The sequence below is a fragment of the Lontra canadensis genome, unplaced genomic scaffold (assembly GCF_010015895.1).
Source record: "Lontra canadensis isolate GAN:19392208 unplaced genomic scaffold, GSC_riverotter_1.0 scaffold120, whole genome shotgun sequence".
NCBI classification, from domain to species: domain Eukaryota; kingdom Metazoa; phylum Chordata; class Mammalia; order Carnivora; family Mustelidae; genus Lontra; species Lontra canadensis.
Window position 1 is genome coordinate 4,654,452 of NW_022631114.1, and position 25,602 is coordinate 4,680,053.

Genomic DNA, 25,602 nt, shown 5'->3' on the forward strand with positions numbered 1-25,602 from the left:
CCTAGGCGGGGCGCGCGCCCGCAGCTCCCGCCGGCGGGGCGGTGGGGGCGGGGCGGGCGGGCGGGGCCGGCTGTGCGCGGGCGCGGCGGCCGCGCCTCCGCCCTCGGCCTCCGAGTCCCAGGCGGCCGCGGGCGGCGTGGCCTGCAGTCGCCAGCTGCACCTGGGGGGCTCCGCGTTCCTGCTCGGGGTGGGTCCTGCCGGGGCGGCTGCCGGGCACCCGCCGGGAAGGGGTCCTGAGCGCCGGGCAGCCGGGCAGGAGCTCAGGTCCGAATCTCCTTTTCATTTAAGGAAAAAGGAAATGCCTTTGGCCGAACTCGGGATTAAACTTCGCACATGGTGATTGCGGGTGGCTGGGTGTGAAATCGACCTCTACATGTGACAGGGGAGAGCTCAAGTTAGACGGGTCGTTGCTAGAGGACCCCGACCTGCAAGGTTGCCTTCGGGGTGGTTTAACTCCTGACAGCAAGCGATTGGTGCGCTTGGGCGGTGCTCGCGAAGCTCCGGGGCTTTTGAAAATGTGTTAGGTAAGGCGCTGGTCCGAAGTCAGTGGAGGGGTAGAAATAGTGTCATTTTAGACTTAGCGGAAGTGGGGCGCTTGAAGGCTTCGTGCAGTTCTCCCATCAGTTGTGAAAGTGTCGTTATACTGCGGATCCCGCAGCTTGTGTGGTTCTGGAATCAGAAGGTAAGTCTGCCCATCCCATGCGGCGTTCGTCTTAAGTTACCTAAACTCTGACCTTGCAGATTGAAATCTCGGAATGGTGACTCCCGCGAACAAGCAGTTAGGTGGGTGCTGTGTCGGGAGGAACCGTGAGGGCGGAGTTTGTCTTCTCTTGTGATACAAGTGTGTGACATGCCTGAGTTGTGGCGTGGAAGGAGCACAAGGCAGCCGTTCCCCGGCCTTGCTCACGGCCCCGCTTGAAAGTCAGAGCAGGAAGGGGAGTTTGTGCCACATCTTTAAACTCCGAGAAACTTAATGTAGTGCGTGGGGCTTGCTGACTGTCTAGAGCTAAGGTTGAAACCCTGTAACTATCCGTGTAACTATCTGTGAGCCTTAGTTTCCTCTTCTGTAAAACCAGGTGATGGCTGCTGACTTCGAAGTGGATCTTTTAAAGGCTACCACAGGAAGAAATAATGAATGGGAAAATGCCTGGTATATAGAAAACACGAAATATTAGCTGTTGTAATTTCCTTTCTGGAAACTACCTTTTTAGATTCCTTGTAGGCCTAAATATTTTGTGTTAAGTGGGAAGCCTGTACTAACATTGATTTGTTTTATGAATTACAAATTTTTCTTGCCTTGAAAAATCAGTGTTAAACTAGGATACCAAAGGGTGGGCTTGCCTTGAGTTTTTTTCTTTTTTCCTTTGTCATCAAACATTAAATGAAGTTATTGTGTCTTGGGATAGTTTTGTTGCTTCTGCCTATAAACATGAGGTTTATGTGTGCTTCTGTCACTGTGAAGCTAGGTAAAGGCCTCACTTAACTTCTCAGCAACTAGTTGGGGTGGGGGATAGTTTTTGCAAACGTATGTCCTTCATAACACCTGTGAAGGACATCTTTGGAGAAAGAGACAGGGTTTTGGTTTTGATGATTGATTTTCACTGGAAGGGAGCCCTAGGGATCCTCTGTTAAGCCAACATTACTCAGTGGATAGTACTAGAAGTCCTTGCCAGCCTCCCTTCATCTTCTCAGGTGGTAATTGTTCTACCTGTAATTATTCGGATCATTCTCTCAACGAGCAACTGGTAAGCCTTCACTATTGTCAAGAAGCCTCTGATTTAATGTAGAACCCTTTGGGCAGTAGGACATTGCAAAGGGTAAGAGTTCAGACCCTGAAGCCAGATGACCTTTCCATCCTAGCACTATGGAACCTTGGGACTGTGTCTAACCTCTGTGGGCCTCAGCTTTCCTGTCCTGAGCGTATGACCTAGCTTAGAAAGCTGTTGAGGTATGCAGGAGATAATTTACGTGCAGTCATTAAAATAGCGTCTTACCAGTGGCATACACTGAGTAAGTATTAGTTATTGTAGTGGTAGTGTAGGAAGCAAATATTATGATAAGCAATGAGACGAAGTTGTTCCTGGATTCAGTGGTGGAGGAAGCTGAACTGAGCTGGGAAAAGACTAGGATTTACCCAACTTGGAGTGCCAGTGTAGGGGGCACCTCCAGTTACTGGAGAGGTCTTGAGCAAAGCCCCTGAGATGAGAAAGTGGGGTGGTACCTATCAGTTAAGTTAACAAAGGTGGGTCAGAGTAACCTCAGAATGACACAAGGGAGAGTGAATTTTTTATCCTCCACACGGATGGAGGCAGTAGAGTTTTGAAGCTGAGCAGATGCCATCAGATTAGTTTTTTGGAAAGATTGTGTCGATTGTGCCTGCAGTCGTGTGGGATTGGATTAAAAGCAGGGAAGGCCCATCCATCCACTTGTCCTGGCAGCTTTGTATGTGCCTGTGACTCGAAAAGGAAAATGACTGCTTAGCAGAGACAGGCACTTCATTCCAAATCTGGAAGCTTAGAGAGCATTTAGAGAAGACATGAAGAAATCCTTAGCTCATCCCAGGCAGCCTTCCCTCTTAAAAGTTGGCTTCAAGGATATACTGTATATGCCTGCTTATAAGGCAAAGTGCCCCCCGAATGTATACCTCTGTAAGGAGAGTGTCACCACGTGTTCAAGTCTTCAAGTCTCTCCTATTACAGGGCACTCTGAGTCGCTTCTTTTTTTTTTTTTTTTTTTTTTTTTTTTTTAGATTTTATTTATTTATTTGTCAGAGAGAGACAGAGGTAGGCAGAAGGAGAAGCAGGCTGCCTGTTGAGCAAGGAGCCTGATGGTGGACTCGATCCCAGCACCCTGGGATCATGACCTGGCTGAAGGCAGATGCTTAATGGACTGAGCCACCCAGGCTTCCCTCAGTCACTCTATTTTAAACAACACGTTGCTGTTTGGGAAATACATATGGAGTGAAAATAACTTCAGTTGATGTGAGTTTGATATATTTATCCAATCAATCAATATAGTCAGTGATGAACTGAAAAATGTTCTGCCCTCCTGAGGTGTTGATGGCTTTTGTTGGTTGAGATTTCCAATGAGAGCATCATGTATGGACTCAAGAGGTTCTCTGTAATAGCTGACTTGGTAATTGTGGCTCTAGAAAATGGAATTTGATCCGAGTGGCTTAAGTGACCATAGAGACACCAATAAGTAGAAGATGAAAGTGAATAGAGTAAAATTGTTTTGTGAATTAATATATTGCATTACATAACGTATTTTTAAATATATGTAAGTTAGTAAAGGTTATAAGCAGACATTTGACTGTTTCCTCTATAGTCCTCAAAGGTTTTTTTTTATTTAAATTAACCCCCAAAATTTCTTCTTAATTTTCTCATTGCAAGCATATCGTTGTCTTAGGTTTGAACTTAACCTTTTATTTGGATGTTTCACAGAAATTGACTGCTGATCTTTCTCTCTACTGGAACACATTCCCTTTTCTCATTTTTTAACTTTTAGAAGGTTTAAAAAACATTGCATACTGGCAAGGTTTAGAAAACACTGTGGAGAATTTCCATTCATAATTCTTTGTTCAGCAGTCAAATAAGATACTCGTCTGGTAAAATGTATTGAAATGTATCATAGTCACAGTGATTGGTTGTCATAGAGGGTAGTTCTGTTTTACTAGCAAAATACAGCTGACCCATGAACAACACAGGTATAACTGTGTGGATCCACTTATACACAGACTTTTTTTTCCATAAAGACAGAACAGTACTGTAAATATTTTCCTTACGATTTTTGTAACATTTTTTTCTCTAGCTTTATTGTAAGAATACAGTACATAACTCTTACATGAAACGTGTTAATCCTTTGTTTATGTTATCAGTAAGTCTTTCAGTCAACAGGCTATTAATAAGGAAGTTTTGGGGGAGTCAAAAGTTATAGGCAGATTTTTGATGGGGGACAGGGAGGGTCACTTATGTTGTTCAGGGGTCAACGGTACTCAGTTTCGGTTATTTGGTAATTTAGTAATGAGACATGTTTACAAAACTTTGTCAATCAGTGTCTTTGGGCTAAAACGCTAGTACATTAGTTTCACAAAGTAATGCCATGCTTTAGAATTGTTGTCTAGTACAGTAACCGTTGGCACATGTGTTTACTTAAATTTAATTAAAATAAAAATTCAGCACTAGTCACAGTTTAATTGTTCAATAGCTCTGTGTGGCTGTTGGCTAGCATACTGAACAGTGCGGACTTAGAACATTTTTATTGAGGAAAGTCCTATAGGACAGAACTACTCTAAAATGAAAAATTAATGTCATTCTACTTTGGGACGCATGCATAAATCACATAAATGTTTTAATGTCAAACTGTTTCCGAAACCTGGCTACATTTGATTCAGTTTCATGGAGAAAGATTAACATAGGAAAACATATTCCTCCTAATTCTCTGAGAACAAAACGTCTGTTCTTTCCATCTACAATGGTGTTCACAAATAGAACACATATGAAAGTTTTCTTTCTGAAGTCATAGTAAATAATGTAGATATCCGTTCTTGTGCCATGCTCTCCTGTGTTACTGAGATTTTGTGTAGGGATTTTTTTTTTTTCTGTGCTGTTAAACAGTATTAAAGCAGGAATCAAATATTTGTGGCTCATAAAAATTCAGAAAGATCATGAACCTAAACTGTCAAGAATTCCAAACAAACTAGACAACGCTCACTTTATTTTTTTTTAAAGATTTTATTAATTTATTTCACACAGAGCAGGCACAGGCAGGGGGAATAGGAGAGGGAGAAGCAGCAGGGAGCCTGTGGTGGGGCTCCATCCCAGGACCCTGAGATCACGGCCTGAGCCAGAGGCAGACACTTAACCGCCTGAGCCACCTAGGTGCCCCAACCCTCACTTTATTTTTAACATGCGTAAAGATAAGAAAAACTCTGTTCTCCAGGAATTCTCCATCTATCTGGGCAAACTAAGGAACAGTGATGGCAGGATTGGACAGCCTGCGTTGGGACAGGGCTGGGGAGCAATTTTAAGCTTGGTAGTAGCATAATCAGATTTGTCTTCTACCCTGGCTGCATTCTAGAGGGTGCTTTAAGGTAGGGCTAGAGGTGGGAGGATACTGGAATATTCCAGTCAGAAAGTGATTTGTGCTGTCACATCACAGCAGTGAAGATGGGGTAGCAGCAATGGCCGCAAGAAAGAATTCTGTGTGGAATAGAAGGAGTTGGTGGCCTCTTAGAAATGAGAGAGAGAGATGAAAAGTCTTAAGATGATGACTGGAGTTTTTGCTTTAGTGATAGATCATGGCCCTGTCAAGCTGGCTATGAACAGTAGGAGAAGGAAGTGGTTTTGAAGGAAGATACTAAATTTGAGCATGTGGAATTTCAGATGTTTGCAGCATCTATGTAGAGATGTCCCTCAGACCTGAGCTCAGGAAGGTGGTCTAACTAGAGATGGCGTAAGTCTTGTGTGAGTATGATGACGTAGGGAATGTGAAGAATGAGAAACAGACCAAGAATGGGAGAGGGGGAGCAACCAAGGGAGCGGAATTTCAAGGGAGGAGGCACATGCAGCAGCCAAGAGACCTTGTGGAATAGAGTGGAAAAGTGACTGTTTGATTTGGCAAGAGTTGAGGAATCTCAGGTCTTAGTAAATAGCCCGCCAAGGGAGGGGGCAGGGTCAGTTGACTGGATAAGGATACTGGGATAGTGGGGTGGGAAGCTGTCCGGAAGGAAATGAGTTAGTGAGAAAAGACTTGTGGAACATGATAGAGGCCCCAGGTGGTGTTAGAGAAGATCAATTTTAGTGGCATCCGTCTGCCCATTTGGGTGAGTTCTGCTTCTCTCCTCCCCCCTCCCTGCCACAATATCAAACCAAAACAAACAAAAAACTCCAGGTGCTATGTTACATCCTGAGACCCTAGTTCCAGGCATTGTTCTCATTCATGCCATTTATTTCTTGGGACACCATTAGAAAGAACACAGCTTCTAGTTCAAGTATATTCATGTCAGTCTGTGAGCAAAGATCAAATGTGAAAGGCCATCATAATGTTAAAATTATGTTAGGTGTTACTAAAACTGAGAATACTATGGCTCATTTGTCACCTGTGATTTATGTTGTCACAAAGATAATTGAATATACTTCACCATTATGATTAATGCAAAAGCTGGCTTTTTAGGTCCTCTTTAGAATGGCCTTTTGATAGATACTACATCTAGACTTCTGCAAGTAAAGAGAAGAGAACTGATGTATTTGGGCACCTAGTATGCACTTTACGTGGCATCTTATTTAACAGAAAATACAATCATTTTTATCTGTTTCTAACCATAAATTTATAATGGGAATACATTTGCTTCAAAGCACACACACCACATTTGCTTCAAAGCACAGTCACTGTCAGTAGACTCGTTTGGGGAGCTGATTTGAGAATCAGGGTGGTGAATTTGCCTGGATACATTCCGAATTCATACATGCTCAAAGCTGCCACCTTACCCAAGAGGTATTGTCCGTGCAGTATTCTATTATCACGTAATGGAATTGTGTAGTGTTTGGCCTGCTTAGCCCTTCCCATCGTGCCCTGGGAGTCTTCTCCTAATACCTTCCACCAACACACACGTTTGAACATGCGTGGGCGGAGTTAGGATGCAGTCTGTAACCAGTCAGAAATTTACTTGGTTGCAGTCCCGTATTATCATCATCTTTAGAGTGTGCCTGGGTTCCAGGCGTCTTTGCCCCCGGTATTTCTGTAGTTAAATATCAAGACTGTGACTGGGGTTTTTCCTGCACAGTTGTTACTTTGAGACAGGAAGATGATCGTCCCTTGATTTTATGTAGCAACTTTGTTAAAGTATTAGTTAAACAGTAGGCAGCTCTTGATATGTGAGAAATAGATACATATTGTGTCAGAATTCTTTTTAATTTCCAGAAATACTACTAATATGACATGAAGAGAAAAGTACGTGATCATCTATTTTTACTTTTAAAGTTAAGATATTATGTAAATTGAAAATCATGGGAAATCCTAAAAATTTTAACAAGGATATAATTATATCCAAACTTCATTTAAATTTTAAAGATTTCATAATTGTGGGAAAAGCTAAGCAAGTAACTGGAAATTGCAGTGTTAGTGTCCTGTCTGAGTCCCGAAAGACAGGTCTATTTTAAGGAGGTTTTTTTTTTCCCCCGTCATGTGTCCATTTATGGATATTAGTATTACAGAAATCAGAAGGGGGAGGGAACTGGTTTCTCCACAGAACTCTTCATTATTTATTTATTTCATTTGAAATATGTGTGCGTTGGAATCAAATCCACTTAAGTCCATTGGGTCATGTCTCTGGTATTTGAGTTGAGTGTGGTTATAAAAGAGAGTTAATGGCAGCATTCCTGCTCTGAAGGTCCTTGGTCCTACAGCTGGCTCACCGCTCACCCTCGGGGAAGGTCCATTATAAATGGTTTGAGTTCTGAGAAACTGCCATTTGGGGCAGCTAATTTGGACAAAGTCATCAGAATCAGTATTTATAAATTAATTTCTAGCAATCCCAAATATGGCCAGTTTTTGCTGTTGTTCATTTATTCTCACTCCTGTTTACTTTTCCTTACCTTTCATACCTTTATGCCTCCTCCTCTGATGCGCATAAACATTGCCCTGCTGTGAGGTCAGCGTGTCATTGCAGGGTCTGTTCTCTGTCAGTTGTTCTGTGTCTTTCCCACGTGTGGTTTCTTCCTGTTAGAGAGGCGATCTCTTATGCCCATCTTATTTGGAACACTGAGGGACACACATTGATACAAGCATGTATTCCCATAGCAACAAGAGATTGGCAGGAGGAAATCTGAAAAAGTGTTAGTCTCAGCTAAAATACGAGGAATTGGACTGCTTTGGAAGAGTTTGGAGACTAGGAGCTCTTGAAGTTAGATTAAGACCAGCTTTAGCAAGCATCATAGGGGGACAGGGGAAGGCACAGGATGGGGCTGTGGGAGCTGGTTGGATTTGACTAGTTCTGACTTGGGGCCAAACTGGGAAGGGGTAGTATTGTCACTGTCTCTGTGTACATTCATTGTTTTTCTCTAAATATAACATTGAATCAGACTCTCCAGGGCTGAAATTATTTATACACACAGTTATAGAAGGTTCTTAGGTGTAGCGAGGTTAGAGAACCATAGAGAATCACTGATACAGTGAAAATGATACACCACCAAAAATACTTAATAGTAACCACTAGAAAACAATTATCTGCTTTCATTGATGGACAGATGAATGCTTGGAGCAGGGATTGCCAACTCAAAGTATCAAAATCCTTGTGTTGGCAATAAAAAACATCTTAATTTAAAAAATAATCTAAGTTAGCAATATAGTGAAAGACTAATACACCAAAACTGAGTGAGGCAAATGCTACAGTAAAACGGTGGTTCAGTCTTGGGAAATTTATTAGTAATTTTCAATGTATCACTGTCAACCATATCACACCCAGTGCCCCTCATTTTCATTTTTTAGCAAATGTTTTGTACTTTCTTTGGTAACCCAAAACTGAAATGCATAAATAATTTAATTTTTCTAAATACAGAGTTTAAAATAACATTTATAATATCCTAACATTTATATTTTTATATAGATATTTATGTTTTAGTGTGGGTATGTTCTGCCTTCAATGTTTGCTCTGTTGTAGGACTTTTAGGAAATTGAAAAGTAGATATTCAGAGTATATTTTAAAAGGGCTATCACATCAGTTTGGAAAGAAAGAATTATTTGCAAATAATTGTAGAATAATTTGTTGCCCAGTATCCGTGTAAAACATGTGGCCATTCGTCACACGTATACACTAAAAGAAATAGCAGATGGATAAAAATTAGATACAAATAAAATTTTTTAGAAACGTTTAAAGAAAAAAAACAGATTGCTGGAATAGGGGGAATTTCAAATCTTAAAAAGGAATGGAGGAAATCCCAAAGGAGAAGGCTAGTGCATGTCATTGAAACAGAAAACTCAGACACACCAGATAAATTACCAAAAGCAGATCTCCTACTCATAAAACATTGGGAGCCATTGATTGAGCAAAGTTACTTCAATGGGGACAATCACATGTGTATGAATAATGTTGCAAGCATTCCATTTTTACATGACAGAAGCAAACATAGAAAATTTATCCAGCTGCCGTGGGTCACCCAGATGTCAGTATCCTTTACTCGTGGCAGAGCAGTGTTTGAGACCTGTGCGACCTTCAGGAGATCCTCTTCTTCTTGATCATTAATTGAGTCGTCAAGGAAAATAGTCCTTTTTGAGGGGAACCCTCAAATTAGCTTAAATGATCAAAAAAGTAATTGAGCCCTGTTTGGTGCACTGCCTACCATTTTCTTTTCCTTTCTTGTATGAATTGTGAGAGCTATTCTAATGCACATACATCTTACCATTTTGATGCTTTCCTGCGCCTGAAGTTACAAATAAAGAGTGAGGGTGGTAAATAGTGGAATTACAGCAAAGATACATTGCTCAGATTGTTGACGTAGTGCTGCCAGCCTTTTCCTTTTAGGAAAAACATAGCATTCTTTCCTCATTGTTAACTGCTCACTTTCTCAACATCCTTGTATCCAGTTTCTGAGTTTCTCGGATCTTTGATTTTCGTATTGCCTCTTGCCTGCTTTTTTTGGCCAGCTCACTGCTGATCAACACCTCCCTCCTGGAGTCAGGAGGAGAAGTGAAAGGCTCCAGAACCGACCTGGTCCTATTGGCTCGTTGTTACCAGCTCTAATGAAAAGTTCCACAGGAAGGATGGAAATTGTGGTGTTAAATGAAGTTTGGGGGTGGTCTGTGTGGTTTTAGTCTCCATAATATTCCTATGTTCCACAATTGAACTTGACCATATCACTATTGAGAAATTAGATACACGAGAGAGTGTACCAGGATAGGAGCTAAGACACTTGCTTTGTGTCCTAACTAGGTCACTGAACTAGCCACGTCTTTCTCTACTCCTTACTTGACCCGTGTGTCCTGGCTGGGTTGAGTCATCTCCCACGTGGCTTAGCATTCTGTGGTTCCCCCCAAAGGTCATGAAACGAGTGCGCACCGAGCAGATTCAGATGGCAGTGTCCTGCTACCTCAAACGCCGGCAGTACGTGGACTCCGACGGTCCCCTGAAGCAAGGACTGCGGCTCTCACAGACTGCTGAGGAGATGGCAGCCAACCTCACAGGTAACACGGGGATTCCTCGGGGAGGGCAGGCTGGAGCAGAACTCAGGCAGAGGTCCGTGAGAAGTTACTTGCCCTCCTCTTCTGGAGAGACCTGCACCACATGGTGGTGCCGGCCCTCAGAGATGCTATCTTTCCTTCAAAACCACTTCTAAAAGCCTCCTGTCGTAACCCATCCTGCCTTGGAATTCTCTGCTTTTCTCTGTATCTGATGTTAATGCGCAGCTTTTCCCCTCTGTGAGCTAGTATGCTACAAGAGCCGGAGGGCCAGGGTTTCCATCGTGTCCCTCCCTGTAGCCCGGAGCCTTGCCCACAGAAGTCAGGTTTGCTGGGTGAACAGTACTTTGGGATCAGTGGTCGGAAAGATTGGCATCCTAGATATGTTCCTGAGGTTTTTAAGATTTGTTTTTGGCCTTTGTTTTGAAATCAGATTCTTTTTTAGAAAAAATGTGTCTTAAATCTATTTAGAACGGCAAATAGTTATTACTTCGCTATGTTGTGAGTTCAGTTTTTACATGATATAATTTTCTTCTGAGTACTGGATCTGAGTACTGGAGACTTTGCCAAAAACAGATGGCCACAGTGCTTTTCAGGTGACTGGGAGCTGCTTTAATGGCTGTGTGTGGAGTTCAACATCACAGAGCTTTCTCCAGCTTGGCCCTGGGTCCTCTTACCTGCTCTGACCAGACTCTCCTCTCTCTCTCATTCCCGTACTTCCTTCTGCTCTTCTTCTTCCATCACCACCTGATTCATCCCGTGATGGTTCCAGCCCCCCATACTGGTAGCAGCAGCTCCCTCTGCTCCCCCTTATTGTCTTCAGGGTCATGAACCCAGACCCTTCACACTCTAAGGGTGTATTGCCATTGCCATTGCCATAGGAAAAGAATGATGGGACAGTAAAAACTGAGGATGTCCTCAAAGGTGCTTTCTGACTCCCCCTGTGACAGTAGAAGTAGCCCAGTCAGGCATCTGCCTTCTTATTCCTTTTTTTTTGGGGGGGGGTATTTATTTGAAAGAGAGACACACACAGAGAGAGGGAACACAAGCAGGGGGAGTAGGAGAGGGAGAAACAGGCCTTCTGCCCAGCCGGGAACCCGATGTGGGCCTCAATCCCAGGACCTTGGGATCATGACCTGAGCTGAAGGCAGACGCACATCTTCCTGCTTCAGGGTGTTGCTCTGAGTTCTCACAGGGCACATTGACTTCTCAGCTGCATCCCCCCTTTCTGTACATGTTATGTTGTGGCTACCTCAGTCCTGCAGCATTAATTTCATTCCTACCTCCGTATTCTGTCTTCTGAAATGTGTTAATGTTTCATCCAGATTATGAAAGATGGCTTCCTCGGTCCCCAGCCACCTTTCCCCAATGCCCCCTTACCCTCGCAGAAAGGGTAAGGGAATGTTGTTTTTCTTTTTAGAAAGCATAAACTCACAAAATGGACATGAAATGCATGTTTACATACTGTATATCTGAATATTGAGACCCTGCCTTCTTCCTATGTCCCGCTCCCTAGAACACTAGTAGCTAGTCACAAATCCATCAGAAAGGTAATTACAGGTTCTTCCCTGGTGACTCTGACCTGCCCAAGAGAGAAGACCTCTAAAGACATTGACATTGGGAAATGGCCCATGCAGGTCATGCTGGGTGATAAACACACAGAGTTTCCATCAGCTCTGTAGTACCTCACCTTCAGCACTTAAGAACCCAGCGTACTCACGGTGAGGAGGAGATGTGGCAGAATCAGTGAGAAGCAACTTGAGTGAAGCAAGGAGCCAAGAGAAGAAAACTTCAGAAATACCATCATTGATACCCTTGAGCCAAGAAGAAAACGCTATTTTTAAAGAAACAAAGAACATTGGGAGAACAGCAAGAAATGTGGTAAATTTAAGTAAATGGTAGTAAAGATGAGAAATCAGTAGAAAGGTTGAAAGTTGAGGAAGTGGATCAGTTCAGGGATCTAATCTTTCCATAGTAGGGGTCCCAGGCCACGTGGCTGATTCAATGGGTAGAGCGTGTGACTGTTGATCTCTGGTTGTGAGTTTGAGCCCCATATTGGGCCTAGAGCCTTCTTGAAGAAGAAGAAGAAAAAGCAGGAGGAGGAGGAGAAATAGAAAGGGTCCCTGAGAGAGAAAACAGTGAACCAACAAATGTCTCAGAACCAAGAGACATGAATTTTTGTTGAAAGGGCCTGCCTGAGTGTCCATGGTTTGAAAATAGACCCACAACGATTCACATTATTGTAGGATGTCAAAACATGGGGTCAGATGCTTTGTATGTCCCTTGTGAACTTATGTACATGTCCTTTCTCATTCAACTTAATCCTGTGCTTTATACCTTTTCATTCCTCCACTGTCATTTCATTTTGGGTATCAGGAAGGAGAGGGGATACGTGTCATCACTCGGCCGTATTTAACTAGAAGTCCCACCATATTTTGAAAGTCTACTGAAATGTCCGTTGCTACTGATGCATATACTTAACACCATGTTCCATCCATCTTGCCACATCTTGGGTTAATAATTGTGTTTCCCATCCCCACCTTATGTATCTTTTCCTCCTCAGTCCAATCAGAATCCGGTTGTGCCAACATAGTGTCTGCAGCCCCTTGCCAGGCAGAACCCCAGCAGTATGAAGTACAGTTTGGACGACTACGGAATTTTCTCACTGGTAAGTGCTCAGCACTAAGAACTTCCTCTTATCAAGAAGGAATCATGCAAGTTTCCCTCAGAACCTACTAGATTCCAGGTCGGGTGTACTGAGTGCAGATTCAAAGGTAGTTGAGCACAGTCCTTGCATTAAATCTTACGATCCATTGGAACTCCTAGGAGAGTTAATTCACGAGTTACAGTTGGTGAGGGCTAGGGCTCCCGGTGTTTTGTCCGCAGAATGCCCACAGCTTGCATTGAAGTAGTGAAAGTTAAAACAGCCATGTAGAGAAACATCCTTAAATGCAGAGAATTTGAAATGTACATTGAAATCGCTATTAATAATATAGTACATCTCAAAATGACCTTTTCCTCTTATTTCCCAAAGTGTGAGACCTAGTCCTCATGAATCAGCAAGACAAAAAAAATTAGAAGTAGGTTAGTCCAGTTTGTGGCTGGTGTAATGACCACTAAAACACAAAATCAATAGATAGGGGTTCTAGTCAGTTCTTCTATCTCACTGTATGACTTTTTAAATGAATTGCTTTAAAAAAACCTAGTTGTTTAGCATCTCTGGGGCCCTGGTTTCTTCCCCGGTGAAATAGGTGATTCAAAGGTACAAGCAAGTGATTTCATCCAGGCCTGGGGTAGTGGATTATAATTTTAATGTTGGAAAGATTATTGCAGTGAGGGAGATCATGTTGATTCAGATTATTAATCAAAGTCCTTTGTTGAGTGCTTTCTTCATACAAAACACCTTGAAGTGTAAGAAATACAAAACTTTCTGTGCCCTCAAAGGGTTGAGAGTAATTAGCAGGTACTGGTTAGTGGTAAATTGTAGTTAAAACACTTTGAGGTTATTTCATTTTTCTTTTTTTATTTGAAAAAATCCTCAGGGTAATAGTAAGTTTTAATGGTAAAGATGTATGTGACACACACACACACACAGACACACACACACACACACACACAAAGATGCATATAAGGCAATCAGTGTATAAACCACAATAATATACTCAGTCTTATGTCACTTAAGGTTGTCCTGATTTTACGTGACCCTGATAATGATCTGAATTTTTAAAAGGAAAAATTCCACATTTTCTGTATTCTAGGGAAAATGGCCAAAATGTTAAGAAGTAAGAAATAATGGTTACAAAATAAAAACGTAGAGAGGGTTATCTTATCTGCCTCAGAGTTACTGAAGTGATGGAATTCATATGAATCATCTGTTAAATTGTCATAAAAATGAAAAAATCATGAAGCTTAAAGGTTTAGCAAAAAAGAGTCTATTATATTTAAACTGAAAAGAAGGAAGGTCTGTTAAGATCCTCATATCATATGAATGTTAAATATCTCAGAACAGTGATCAGCTGCTTTCCATCTCCAGTAAGGATAAAAAAAGAAAAATTGAATTTATGGAAAATCTTTCATTTAGAGGTAAGCAAGAACTTGAAGATAACGCATTATGTAATCACTGGCATTGGTGTTTGAGGCTTTAGGCAGTTTTTATTTCAAAATTTTTATCTTTAGATCTTTAGAAATCTTTAGGAAGCCATTTTACTCTGTTTTTAAAATATAACTATGTTCATTTCCCCATGATCAATTCTTCTCTGCATGCTAGAGTTGAGGAAGCCGGTTTAAGAAGGAATGCCTGGCTTCTCTCACCCTCTCTCTTTCATTCACTCCGCCGGTGTTTATGTCAGGCACTGACTGTTTGCTGGGCTAGATGTTGCAATAGAGCATATTGATGCAGAGCCTGCTGCCTAATGAGGGAAACGGACAGACACATAAAGCTCCAGTGTATCATAGTAGTGATGCCCTCCATGTACTCATGCCATGAGTTGGCTCTTGTCATAGGCATGACTAACTTTCATTACGAATGACACCCATGACTGTAGTGACATACCAGTTTTTGTTTATATTTTTTTAATTTTTTTAAAGATTTTATTTATTTATTTGACAGAGAGAGAGAGAGATCACAAGTAGGCAGAGAGGCAGGCGGAGAAAGGGGTGGGAGCAGGCTCCCTGCTGAGCAGAGAGCCCAATGCGGGGCTCGATCCCAGGACCCTAAGATCATGACCTGAGCCGAAGGCAGAGGCTTAACCCACTGAGCCACCCAGGTGCCCCTTATATTTTTTAATCAGTGAAGCATAGTTGTTATAAAATAGACTCGTTGGAATAATTTATTACAGAACTGTGATTACTTTTCACAATGAAAGATTAATACATTTAATTGATCACTAATGTGATTTATCCTGGTGCAGAGTTTTCTGCTTAAATTTATTTCTTAAGGGGGCACCTGGATGGCTCAGTGGGTTAAGCGTATGCCTTCAGCTCAGGTCATGATCTCAGGTCCTGGGATCCAGCCCTGTGTTGGGCTTCCTGCTCCACAGGGAGTCTGCTTCTCCCTTTCTCTCTGCTTCTGTCCCTGCTCATGCTCTCTCTTTTACTCACGCTATCTCTAAAATAAATTTTTAAAACATCTTTTAAAAAAATTTTATTTCTTTGGGTTCTTGCCATTTTTCTTGAATATTTAGTAAAACTCTTATTGTAAAATAGCTGTTGACTCCTTGAGTCTCATGATGCCAGTTTTTTCCTAATATATGGTACTTTCTTTAGTCTTCTCTCATAATTTCCTCCCCTCAGAACTTCAAATTTCAATGAATGGTAATCTATTAACCTTCTCCTTTGTCTTGTTTCAAAACTGAGGAAGTTGTCTGCTATAATTCTTTAATCCACTGGTCCCAGATTATTTAGAGGGGTAAATAAATATTTTGTGGGGTTTTTTATTCGGGTTTTTTTTTTTAATTTATTTATTAATTTATTTTTTAGCAAGGTTTATTAAGGGATAGCAAAGTGATAGCCCAAAGCTCCCGAGGAGGGAGGGGACCCAAAAAGGTTGCCCTGTTTTTGTGTTTTTACAGACTGCTTTTCCTAGATTATTTTTCCCTATCCTCAGGCCAAGGAAGAGCAGTCAGGCAAGTCAAATGAACAAGAATTTACTGAGCACCAAGATAAAGTGTAAGATACAGTCATTAGTCTAAATAGGGAGCAATCTAAGAAGGCTAGAAGTAAAAGTTTTTAAATAAAGTTCAGATACGGTGGAAGAGTTTTCATAGGCCAGGATGAGATCAGTGCTGAAGTTTGCATGAGAGGAACTGTGGAATGAAAGGAGAACATGGTTTGGATGGAGTATCAGAGAAGGCCCTACTGAGTTTCAGGAGGAGTTGGAATTTAAGTCAGTGTTTGGGTTGGATTTCAGTAAACTGGGGAAGAGAAGTAGGAAGATTCGGGGTGTGTGGAAAGACATGAGCAAAAAGGCAGAGATTCTTTGTGCAGGAGCAGCGAAGGAACCACCTTGTTGAGAATGGGGTTTTCAGATTGGAGATAAAGCAGCCGCTCTAGAGCCAGATTAAGGAGCGACCTGACCGTCAGGCCTAGGAGACAAGTCTGAAAGCAGTGGGATGACCAGGAGGTCGGCCCAAAGTCCACTGCAGTACTGGAAAAGCGAGCTGGAAAGGACCACAGCTCAGCAGTGCTGTGCCCGTGGAAAGCCAGGTCTTGACTGTGTACTTAAAATTCCCAAGATAGACTCTCCACGGCTCAGGATTACAGGGGGAAGAGTTGAGGATAACTCGGGCTCTGTGACAAATGGGGGCTTAAGCTACATTGAGCAGAAATAAATCACGTTTTTTACATCATTTTGATGGCGGTCTCCTACTGTATCACTTGCAGTAGGAGATTGGAGGCTAGTATTTAAGAGAAAGAGGTATCTTGTGATGAAGAACTCAGTATCAGCTTCATGGAGGCACAAATGCCAGTTTTAGGAGATAATTATCTCAAAGGAAGATACGAGGAAAATAAGAGCATCTCAGGCTGTAGTACCTTAACTTTGTCTTTCCTCTGTAAGTTATCTGTGGGTGAGAGATTCTGTGAGCTCACCTGTTGCTCTGGGCCCTTTTCTTCAGGAGGCATAGTAGGAAGAGCATACACTTTGGAATCAAGCTGGGTGTGAGTCTGTGACCCTTAGACACTACAATAGTTGTCAGGTGTCTGGATCACAGGAAGCACACACTCCGTGTTTGTCCTTGAAACGAAGTGAGTAGTTGAGGGATGAGAGGAGGAAGAGGGGCCCGAAAGGGTAAAGAGTCGAGCTGGGTAGTATGACGTTTCAGAGCAAAAGACAGGGGTGTGGGGTTAATGGGGTCTATCCTACAGAGACAGGCAGGAGAACAAGGATGGACAAGCTTGCTTTCCATTTAACATAGTGTCCTTTTCACTACTAAATTCCGCAAACTCTGTGACAAACTTCCTCTTACACACCAGCAGAGTGTGGCACTAAGTAGGAGTTTGTTACATAGCCGGTGGCTAGATGGATAGGAAGAAGGAAAAGTGCGCTTTTCAGAGGACGTTTTACATTTGAAATCAGAAAAAAATGTATTTCAAGCAAGTACACTCTCAGTAAAATATAAAACATATGTTATAATTTCAAGGAAACGAGATTAAAAATGAGAATTAAGTCTTATGTGAGTCTTTGTTCCACATAATGAATATGTTGATCAAAATTTTATTTTATACCTGATATGCTGTCCTCTTCAGACAAGAGAGAACAATTAAACAATTTTGAAACTGAGCTGAAACAACAGTGAATTACAGTAAGTTTAAAGTAATGCAGCCCTATCTCTTGGTGGCTGGGTTGCTTTTTTTTGTTTTGGGTTTTTTTTTCCCTAGACTTATTAAACTAAAATGCCTCTTATTTTGAAAAAGAAGCCTAAAACTAAGATTTTAAGGAATTGCGAACAATCCTTCATTGTGTAATAGGTAAGGGTTGAGTTTTGGGTTGAGTTTTGTTTTTTTTCATTAGTATTTTAGGGAAAAATTTTTTCCAAAGGTCTTCCAAAGAATTATAGCATTTAAGGAAATACCAAAATCTGAATTAGTCAGGATCAGCCGTAGAAACAGAACCAATAAGATGTATAAACAGAAAGATATATTTTAAGGAATTGACTCATGTACTTATGGAAACTAGCAAGTCCAAAATCTGCAAGACAGGAAGGCAGGCTGGAGACCCAGGGAAGAGCTGCAGCTCAAACCCAAAGTCAGTCTGCTGGCAGAATTCCCTCTTCTGGGGACGTCGGCCTTTGCTCTCAGAAGGCCTTCAGCTGATTGGACAAGGCTCACCCACATTATGGAGGGTAATCTGCTTTCCTCAAAGTCTGCTGATTTACCTTAATCTCACCTAAAAAAATACCTTCACAGAAGCATTTAGATAATGTTTTAACCAAGTATCTGGGCACTGTGGCCCAGCCAAGATGACACAGAATTAACCACCCCCAAGTCTACCCCCAGTTCAATTTGGTACCCATCTCTATCCCCTTAAACCATACTTAATCTCCAGATAACAATTAACAAGGTCTTTAATCCACCTAACATGGTATAGCTCTCCTGGATACAACCAAAAATGCATGAATCCCTTCCCCAGAAGAGAAAGCAAAGTCCTTAGGTAATTTACTCTTCTCCTTGATGTCCTATAACTCAAATACTATGGTGTAGCATTAACAGAACTTAAGTACTCTGAAACAAAGTAAGGGTAACTTATGTACCTGATAAGGGAACAAAGAAGGAAGGAAACAAAGATATGTATAAATATATACACACACATATTCATAATAAAATAGGGAGGGTAACTTAGATAATTAGTCTTAGTTTCTGTAACTAGTCACATACTTCATAGCTGGTATTTAACTACTTTCTTCCACTACCCATTCTGCATTTTCTTTGCCTTCAGCAAACACCTCAGCTGGTCCTGGTTCTTTACTGGATAGGATGACCCAAACCTCATTTCTTTCTTTCTTTCTTTTCCTTTTTTCTCTAAATCTCATTTCTGAAGAGTCTTAGGCCGTTACTGGTCCTACCTGGATTCGATTTTTATAGCTTTCCAGTAACCTTAACCACAGGGCAGAATGATACAAAGAGATGCCCTGGTGGATCTCCTTTAGTGCAGACATATTCTGCCTTACCTGCTACCTTACTGGACTAGCAGTCCAGTGTCCCCTTGGTAGTCAGGATCAGTCACCCCAGCCAGCACCGTAACTCCCTTCTTGGCCTATTAAAAACATGAGGAGCCCAAAGTGGCCAGGTAACAGTCTTAAGTTTATTGGAATCATCATTGTAATTTAAGTTCATTTTCTAAATATGTCTTTGAGTAGGGACACATTTATTCTAAAATACACATATTATGCAATTAATTCACCTGCGATAAAGTGAAGTAGGGTATTAGGCAGAGAAAGCATGCTGGGGTCATTCATCATCAAATTGGGGAGGCAAGGTTCCCTAATGTAATGTTCCTGATTTTGAGCCATAGTTGGATTCTTTTTCATGAAGGGAAAAAAAAAAAAATGCTAGCAGAAGTACTAAGTGCTTCTTAAAGCATTTTGATATTAATTTACTTAAATATGCACAAACGTTACGTAAGATATAAAATGTTTATGGTTACTGTATTTCTGTATGAAACCGAAACTCACTTACAAGTAAAGTACAAGCAAAACCACAAAAGCAATAAAGTTCAAATTAACAGCAAGTGAATATAATGGATAGATTTTGCCAGAACTCGCCCGCTGCTCCCCAGGGTCATGGGGGCAGTCCCGATGGCTGTGACACAGCCTACTCTGTCTTCAGCTTCCCAAGGCGCTTGTGCCCTGCGTCAGCCCTGCTGCCCCTGCTGGCCTCTGGTGGAGTGGCTGCTGGACCTCTGTGCCATCACAGCTCCCCCCGCCCTCACATACTTGGGCGTCACATACACCTCTGTGCTTTTCTCACTCGCCTGTGGCAGCTAAAGCTGGACACTCGGGAACATCCTCAGTCACGTAGTCATGTGGTGTTCAAGTCTCAAATCAGTAAATGGCTTAGTCTTAATGACATGAATATGTCTCATTTGTAATTATCACTGCAGAAGAGTAGTTTTACTTTTTAGCCAACCTAATCAAAAGGATTACGCTGGCAGATAGGGAATGGTTTTGGGTGAGTGTTGTCATCTCAGTGTTAGGGCGTGCCAGCCTGGGTAGCTAGGCATGTCCATGAACGCACTAAAATAAGTACTCTGATAATCCTGTTGGATGATGGAGGCCGAAAGTAATCACAAAACAAAATAGAGCACTAAAATCGTATGTCAGTCCTTGCTTCATGGCCAGCCGAATAATTATGAATATGCCTTTGTTCATTGTTTCTAGAAATTATCCCACCAAAAAGTTTCTGTGAAGAACTCACAGTCTCCCAAGAATAGAACTACGGACCCTCAGAGGTCTGTGCCTCCCAATCTGAGAAACACTAATGTGTTGGGGAGAAACCGTGAACCTTGAAGACCTGGGGACAAGCCGTGAAGTGTTGGGAGAACTTAGGCAAGTCAGCTGCCCTCTCTGGGCATCAAATTCCCGATCTGTGGCCGACTTCCGGGCCCGGTTTGCTGGACTTCAGAGTCCCTGCTCTTCCTTCTTCGGTCAAAAGGCTTGGACTTCGAGTGTCCACAATTTTACGTTGGGCTTCTCTTTCGATCAGCAGTACTGACCAGAATGCGTGTGTGATGGTGGGCTCCCCAGGGGGGCCACATTATTCTTTGAAATTGTACCGATGATAAAGCCCTCACTTTTTTCCGTTATAGATTCTGATTCCCAGCATAGCCACGAAGTGATGCCTCTCCTCTATCCTCTCTTTGTCTACCTCCATCTCAACCTGGTCCAGAACAGCGCGAAGAGCACAGTGGAAAGTTTTTACAGCCGCTTCCACGGGATGTTTCTGCAGAACGCTAGCCAGAAGGATGTCATTGAGCAGCTCCAGGCCACTCAAACCATCCAGGACATCCTGTCTAACTTCAAGCTTCGAGCATTCCTAGATAACAAGTACGTGGTCCGTCTCCAGGAAGACAGCTACGACTACCTTATCCGCTACCTCCAAAGTGACAACAACACCGCCCTGTGCAAAGTCCTCACCTTACATATCCATCTTGACGTGCAGCCCGCCAAGAGAACAGATTACCAGCTCTACGCCAGCGGCAGCTCCTCTCGGAGTGAGGGCGGCGGCCTCGAGCCCACCGACATGCCTGCCCCTATTCTACAGAACGAGGCTGCCCTGGAGGTCTTGCAGGAGAGCATCAAGCGTGTCAAGGATGGCCCTCCCTCCCTCACCACCATCTGTTTCTATGCCTTCTATAACACAGAGCAGCTGTTGAACACTGCAGAAATCTCCCCAGATAGCAAGCTGCTTGCTGCGGGGTTTGACAACTCCTGTATAAAACTGTGGAGTTTACGATCCAAGAAGTTAAAATCAGAACCCCATCCAGTAGACGTGTCCCGCATCCACTTGGCTTGTGACATTCTGGAGGAGGAGGTATGAATATCATTTTTCTTCCCTACACCTGCCTTACTAATTTGCTTAGAATTCTTACCAAACATGACAGCTCTTGTGGAGAATGGACTTCATTATTTCCTCCATCGTATAGCTAAGGCCAGACTAATTCCCATGTAACCTGTAACCGCTGAATTCCTGCTCATGCCTAACCTTGGAAGAGATGAAAACTATGTTTAACAACATTAACGGAACATTATTAATGATTGGTCAGTCTTTATTACTGTCTGAATATGGATAACACTGCTAAGCCTAATTAAAGACCTTTAGCTAATATTAAGATTTACACTAAGTGTGTGTGTGGTGTGTGTGTGTGTGTGTGTGTGTGTGTGAACATTTATGCAAATATAAACAATTAGAAGTAGCATTACTGGGTCAGAGGATCTGCATTTTAAATTGTGATGAGTATGGTCACTTGCCAGTCTCATCAGCAGTAACGAGAACACTGGTTGCTCTTACCCTCACCAGCACAGGGTGCTACCGGCCTGAGGCCAGGGCACGTCCTCTGGCTTCATGTGCTCCAGGGTGTTGTTCCCCAGCCCCATTTTGAAAAGTGCACAGGAGGTGTAGTTGCTATTTTATCCATCAGTCAGTGTAATGATTTGGGGTGGTTACTGAAAAGGGCAGGCTGAGTGGCCTGCGTTTCAGGTCACAAAGTTGCACAAAGAGAGAGAAAATTGAACTTCACAGAGTTAACTTCCCCTGCAAGTGGCCCCACGAAAGCTGAGAGCGAGAATACTTTTGTCATCTCGCCACTGAAATTCAGGTAGCTCTGCCTCAGGTTACTTACAATGGAAAATTATTTGCACGGGATAGAGAAATTAAGGAGTCAAAACAAAACAAACAAAAAACCAACATTCAAGTTAATTTCCACAGGTGACCAGGATACCAAGAATATTAGATACACAAAATAAGCCCTTTTTCCCAATTCTTGTTTTCTTAGTCACCTTCCAGTAGCATGGTCCTTGAATTTTTGTTTCTTGCGACTCTGACAATATAATTAGAGGAGTTTGTTGTGATGAGTAAAAGGCCTATATTCCAATGTACACACTTTGATTTCTAGGATTTTTTAGTACCCTCCAAAATTTTTTTATTGCACATATATTTGAGTTTTAAAATTTGTTTTCCTGGGAGACAATTCTAGCCTGCTGAGCGTTCTTCACATACGACTGAAGGACACTGCCATCATTCATTTACGACTTTCTGTAAATACAAGGAAAAATATTTTTCCACTGACTTTATTCCACTGACACTGTGTTTGGAGATTATTCTCAGCATTACAAATTAATATAAAGGAAGATAGCAAAGACAGAAAGGTAGATACAAAGAGGGACAGAACGTTAGACTAAAAAAAAAAAAAGTTTAAGATTCTATCTACCCTGGCTACCACTGAAAATTAGCTCTGTGACTTATTCTATGAAGATTTCCAGACTTTGGAAGGTATGCATTTGAAGACCCAGAAGTAAAGAATAACATGATGGATTCCAGGAAGTGAGAGAAATTCAAGCAGGCTAGAGTTGGGAGGGCTTACATAGGGAGCAGCTCGGCACAAGCTGTACTCTGGATTATGATGGCCTGAGCTAGGGGAGTGGCAGCAGGAAGAGAGTGCCCAGACTGGGGAGACAAGAGCTCTGGTGGGAGGTGCTGTTCCACTCCAAAAGAAGATACTTTGTTTAAGTATCTTCCCTGTGTAGTCCCAGTTGTCCACATTGAAAGTACTGTGGATTCTGCTACAGTATAAAGGTACTGCTTTCCTTGTGAACAAACTTTTGTTTCATTTTAGAACTAAAGTTGCGATCTTCTCATGTTGTCTAGGAGTTTCCTGTTTGGGATTTCTACATCCCCCACCCATTTTGTCATAGCAGTTTACAGAAGTTTTTGTTGTTGATGGAGTTCGTGGGGGTGGATTTTGGTTTTGGGGGGTGTTCTTTGGGTTTTTTGATTTGGGGTTTTTTTGGTGGGAGGGTGGGGGGTGTGGTTGTTGTTCCTGATAAGGAACGTTTTGAGGAAAAGCAAGGTACAAATCAGTTCTGGTAGTTAGTTTTTAATATTTCTTCAATGAGAACATGGACTTCTTGTTTTCCTTATAGAATTCACAATTAAAATAGAAACTCTCAGTGCAAAGGTCACAAATTCACATACCTGTAGAATCCAAGCAGGTAACTGTCAACATTTAAAGCTCCCTGGATCAGAGAGATGGTAGGAAGTATGAAACCTCACGAAAACCCAACTAAAAAGCCAGTTTGCAACCTCTACCTTAATCTTCCTGAAGGAATAGTGGCCGCATAAATTAGTGGATAAAATGTTTTACTAGTGGGTATTTAAAATATTGACCAGACCCACGGATTCCATTTCTAGGTATCTACCCAAAGGAATTGAAAACCTAAGTCCCCACAAAAACTTGTATATGAATGCTCATAACATCATTATTCATAATTGCCAAAAAGCGGGAGCAGCCTAAGTGTCAGCCAGCTGATTAAGAGATAAACAAAATGGGATATATCCGTGCAATAGAATATTGTTCTGCCATAGAAAGGAGTGCATCCACATGAGACATGCTGTGTTGTGGATGAGCCTTGTAAACATTGTGCTAACTAAGTAAAAGAAGCCAGCCACAAAGGCCCTCATGCTATATGGTTCCATTTCTAGGAAATATCCAGAATATCCATAGAAACAGAAAGCAGATTGATGGTGACCAGGGGCTGGGGACAGGGAAATAGGCAGTGACTAATGGGTAAAAGTTTCTTTTTTGAGGTGATGAAAATGTTCTGTAGTAGAGAATTGGTGATAGTTGCATAACTCTGTGCGTATACTAAAAGCCATTGAATTATACTTCCAAAAAGAGTGAATTTTATAGTACATGAATTATATCTCCGTTTTAGAAAGTCAAAAACAGTAATCAAAAGCTTCTATGAGGGCATAAAATTTTCTCTTTTTATTAAGCCAAATAAAACTGGATCTACAGCACTGCCCTATAGCTTCTGATATCTGCAACTTAAAAATATTTTTAGATTAACCTTTGAAATGCTATTAATTGGCATAGCAGTGCCCCTCCTCCTGCTAGGACCAGTAGCCCCCATCCTGTCTGAGACCCTCCGTCCTCTGTTCCACACTAAATGGAGTTGGAAATGAAGTCCAACTTTTACCATCGTTGATTGGTAACTATGTATTTTTAATATGTGAGCAACATGGCAAAACCACAGATACCAAATCAAGGATTTGCTCTTCGTTTCAGGTATGTGTACATGGTCACCCTCATCACTGCCCGCCTCCCGCCCTCCTAGGCCAGCACTACAGCACCAGTATTGGGTTCATGTACTGGCTAGTGAGCCTTCCCCCAATCCAGCAGTCTTTAAGTTTCAAAAGTAAAGAAGTCAGTGTTGTATAATATTCAGTTCTGTGATTTGTATATAAAACGGTCATGTAGGTCTGTGCTGGCCTAGAGGAATATAATGTGAGCCATGTTTGTAACTTTGATTTTTCTAGTAGCCACATGGAAAAAGTAAAAAGAAATAGTCAATTAATTTTAACAATGTATTTTATTCAATCCAGTATGGCCAAAATATTATTTCAACATGTAAGCAATATTAAAAGATTATTAATGAAATCTGTTACATTCTCCTTTTTTGTCCTCAGTCTTGGAAATCTGGTGTGTTTTACACTTACAGCACATGTTCAGCTCAGCTAGCCAGTAGCCGCCTTTTCTAGTTCAGGCCACCGTCATCCCTCCCGGAGAGAGCAACCCCCCACTTGCTTCCAAGTCTTAACCCAGCCCCAAGCCCAGCCAGATTTAATTTCTTTCAGTTCCATTGGAAGCTAATGTTGGGAGAACAGCCCAAGGCTACATTTCAGACCCCAAAAAGTACCCTGGAGCTGAACTGAGGCACTCTGAAGCCCCTAGTCCAGGAGCAGACATCTGTAACAAGTCTGAGATTTTTAGGGCCTCCATAGTATAAAGCGGGGCTTAGCAAACTATGGCACAGGGATACAGAAGATAAGCTTTGAAAGTCTTTTTATACTTATTTTTCTTATTATTTTTAAACTTCTTTGTGCATGTTGTATAATGTACATAGTATGATTTATCATGACACGAATATACTTGACAAATTAAAAATTCGTGTTTGGGATGTATGCCCATTACTCGAGGGCGTTCAGTCAGTTGTAGGGAATTTGGGGTTTTGCCCTGTGAGCATGGAAGGAAGGAAAGAGAGAATCTGGGGCTGGGCATGTGTGAATCAGCTGCTTGTTCAGAGTTTTAGCTCTGTGCTGAGGCCCTTGTGGGACTGGGTTGAGCCACAGAAGAAAATGTGGCTGCGTTATTTTAAGCTGTGGTCCTGGCAAAGAGCTGATAGCGATAGCCAGCATGAATGCTCTGGTTTCCCT

The 25,602-nt window shown here is 42.0% G+C and overlaps 1 protein-coding gene across 5 annotated transcripts in view; it reads left to right on the forward strand.

Annotated features, from left to right (window-relative positions):
• The window catches only part of TAF5L (TATA-box binding protein associated factor 5 like), a 30,034-nt gene that overhangs the window by 684 nt on the left and 3,748 nt on the right, over positions 1–25,602 (forward strand). Inside the window, exons 1-4 of one of the 5 annotated variants that reach the window (XM_032841161.1) lie at positions 97–187; positions 10,035–10,179; positions 12,737–12,841; positions 20,477–21,201. In XM_032841161.1, coding sequence (XP_032697052.1) covers positions 10,038–10,179; positions 12,737–12,841; positions 20,477–21,201 — 972 coding nt within the window. In that variant the 5' untranslated portion in view covers positions 97–187; positions 10,035–10,037. Of the gene's footprint in view, positions 1–96; positions 265–595; positions 683–9,684; positions 9,775–10,034; positions 10,180–12,736; positions 12,842–20,476; positions 21,202–25,602 lie in introns of those variants that run through there. The other 4 variants (XM_032841158.1, XM_032841159.1, XM_032841156.1 and 1 more) reach the window with 4 other exon arrangements.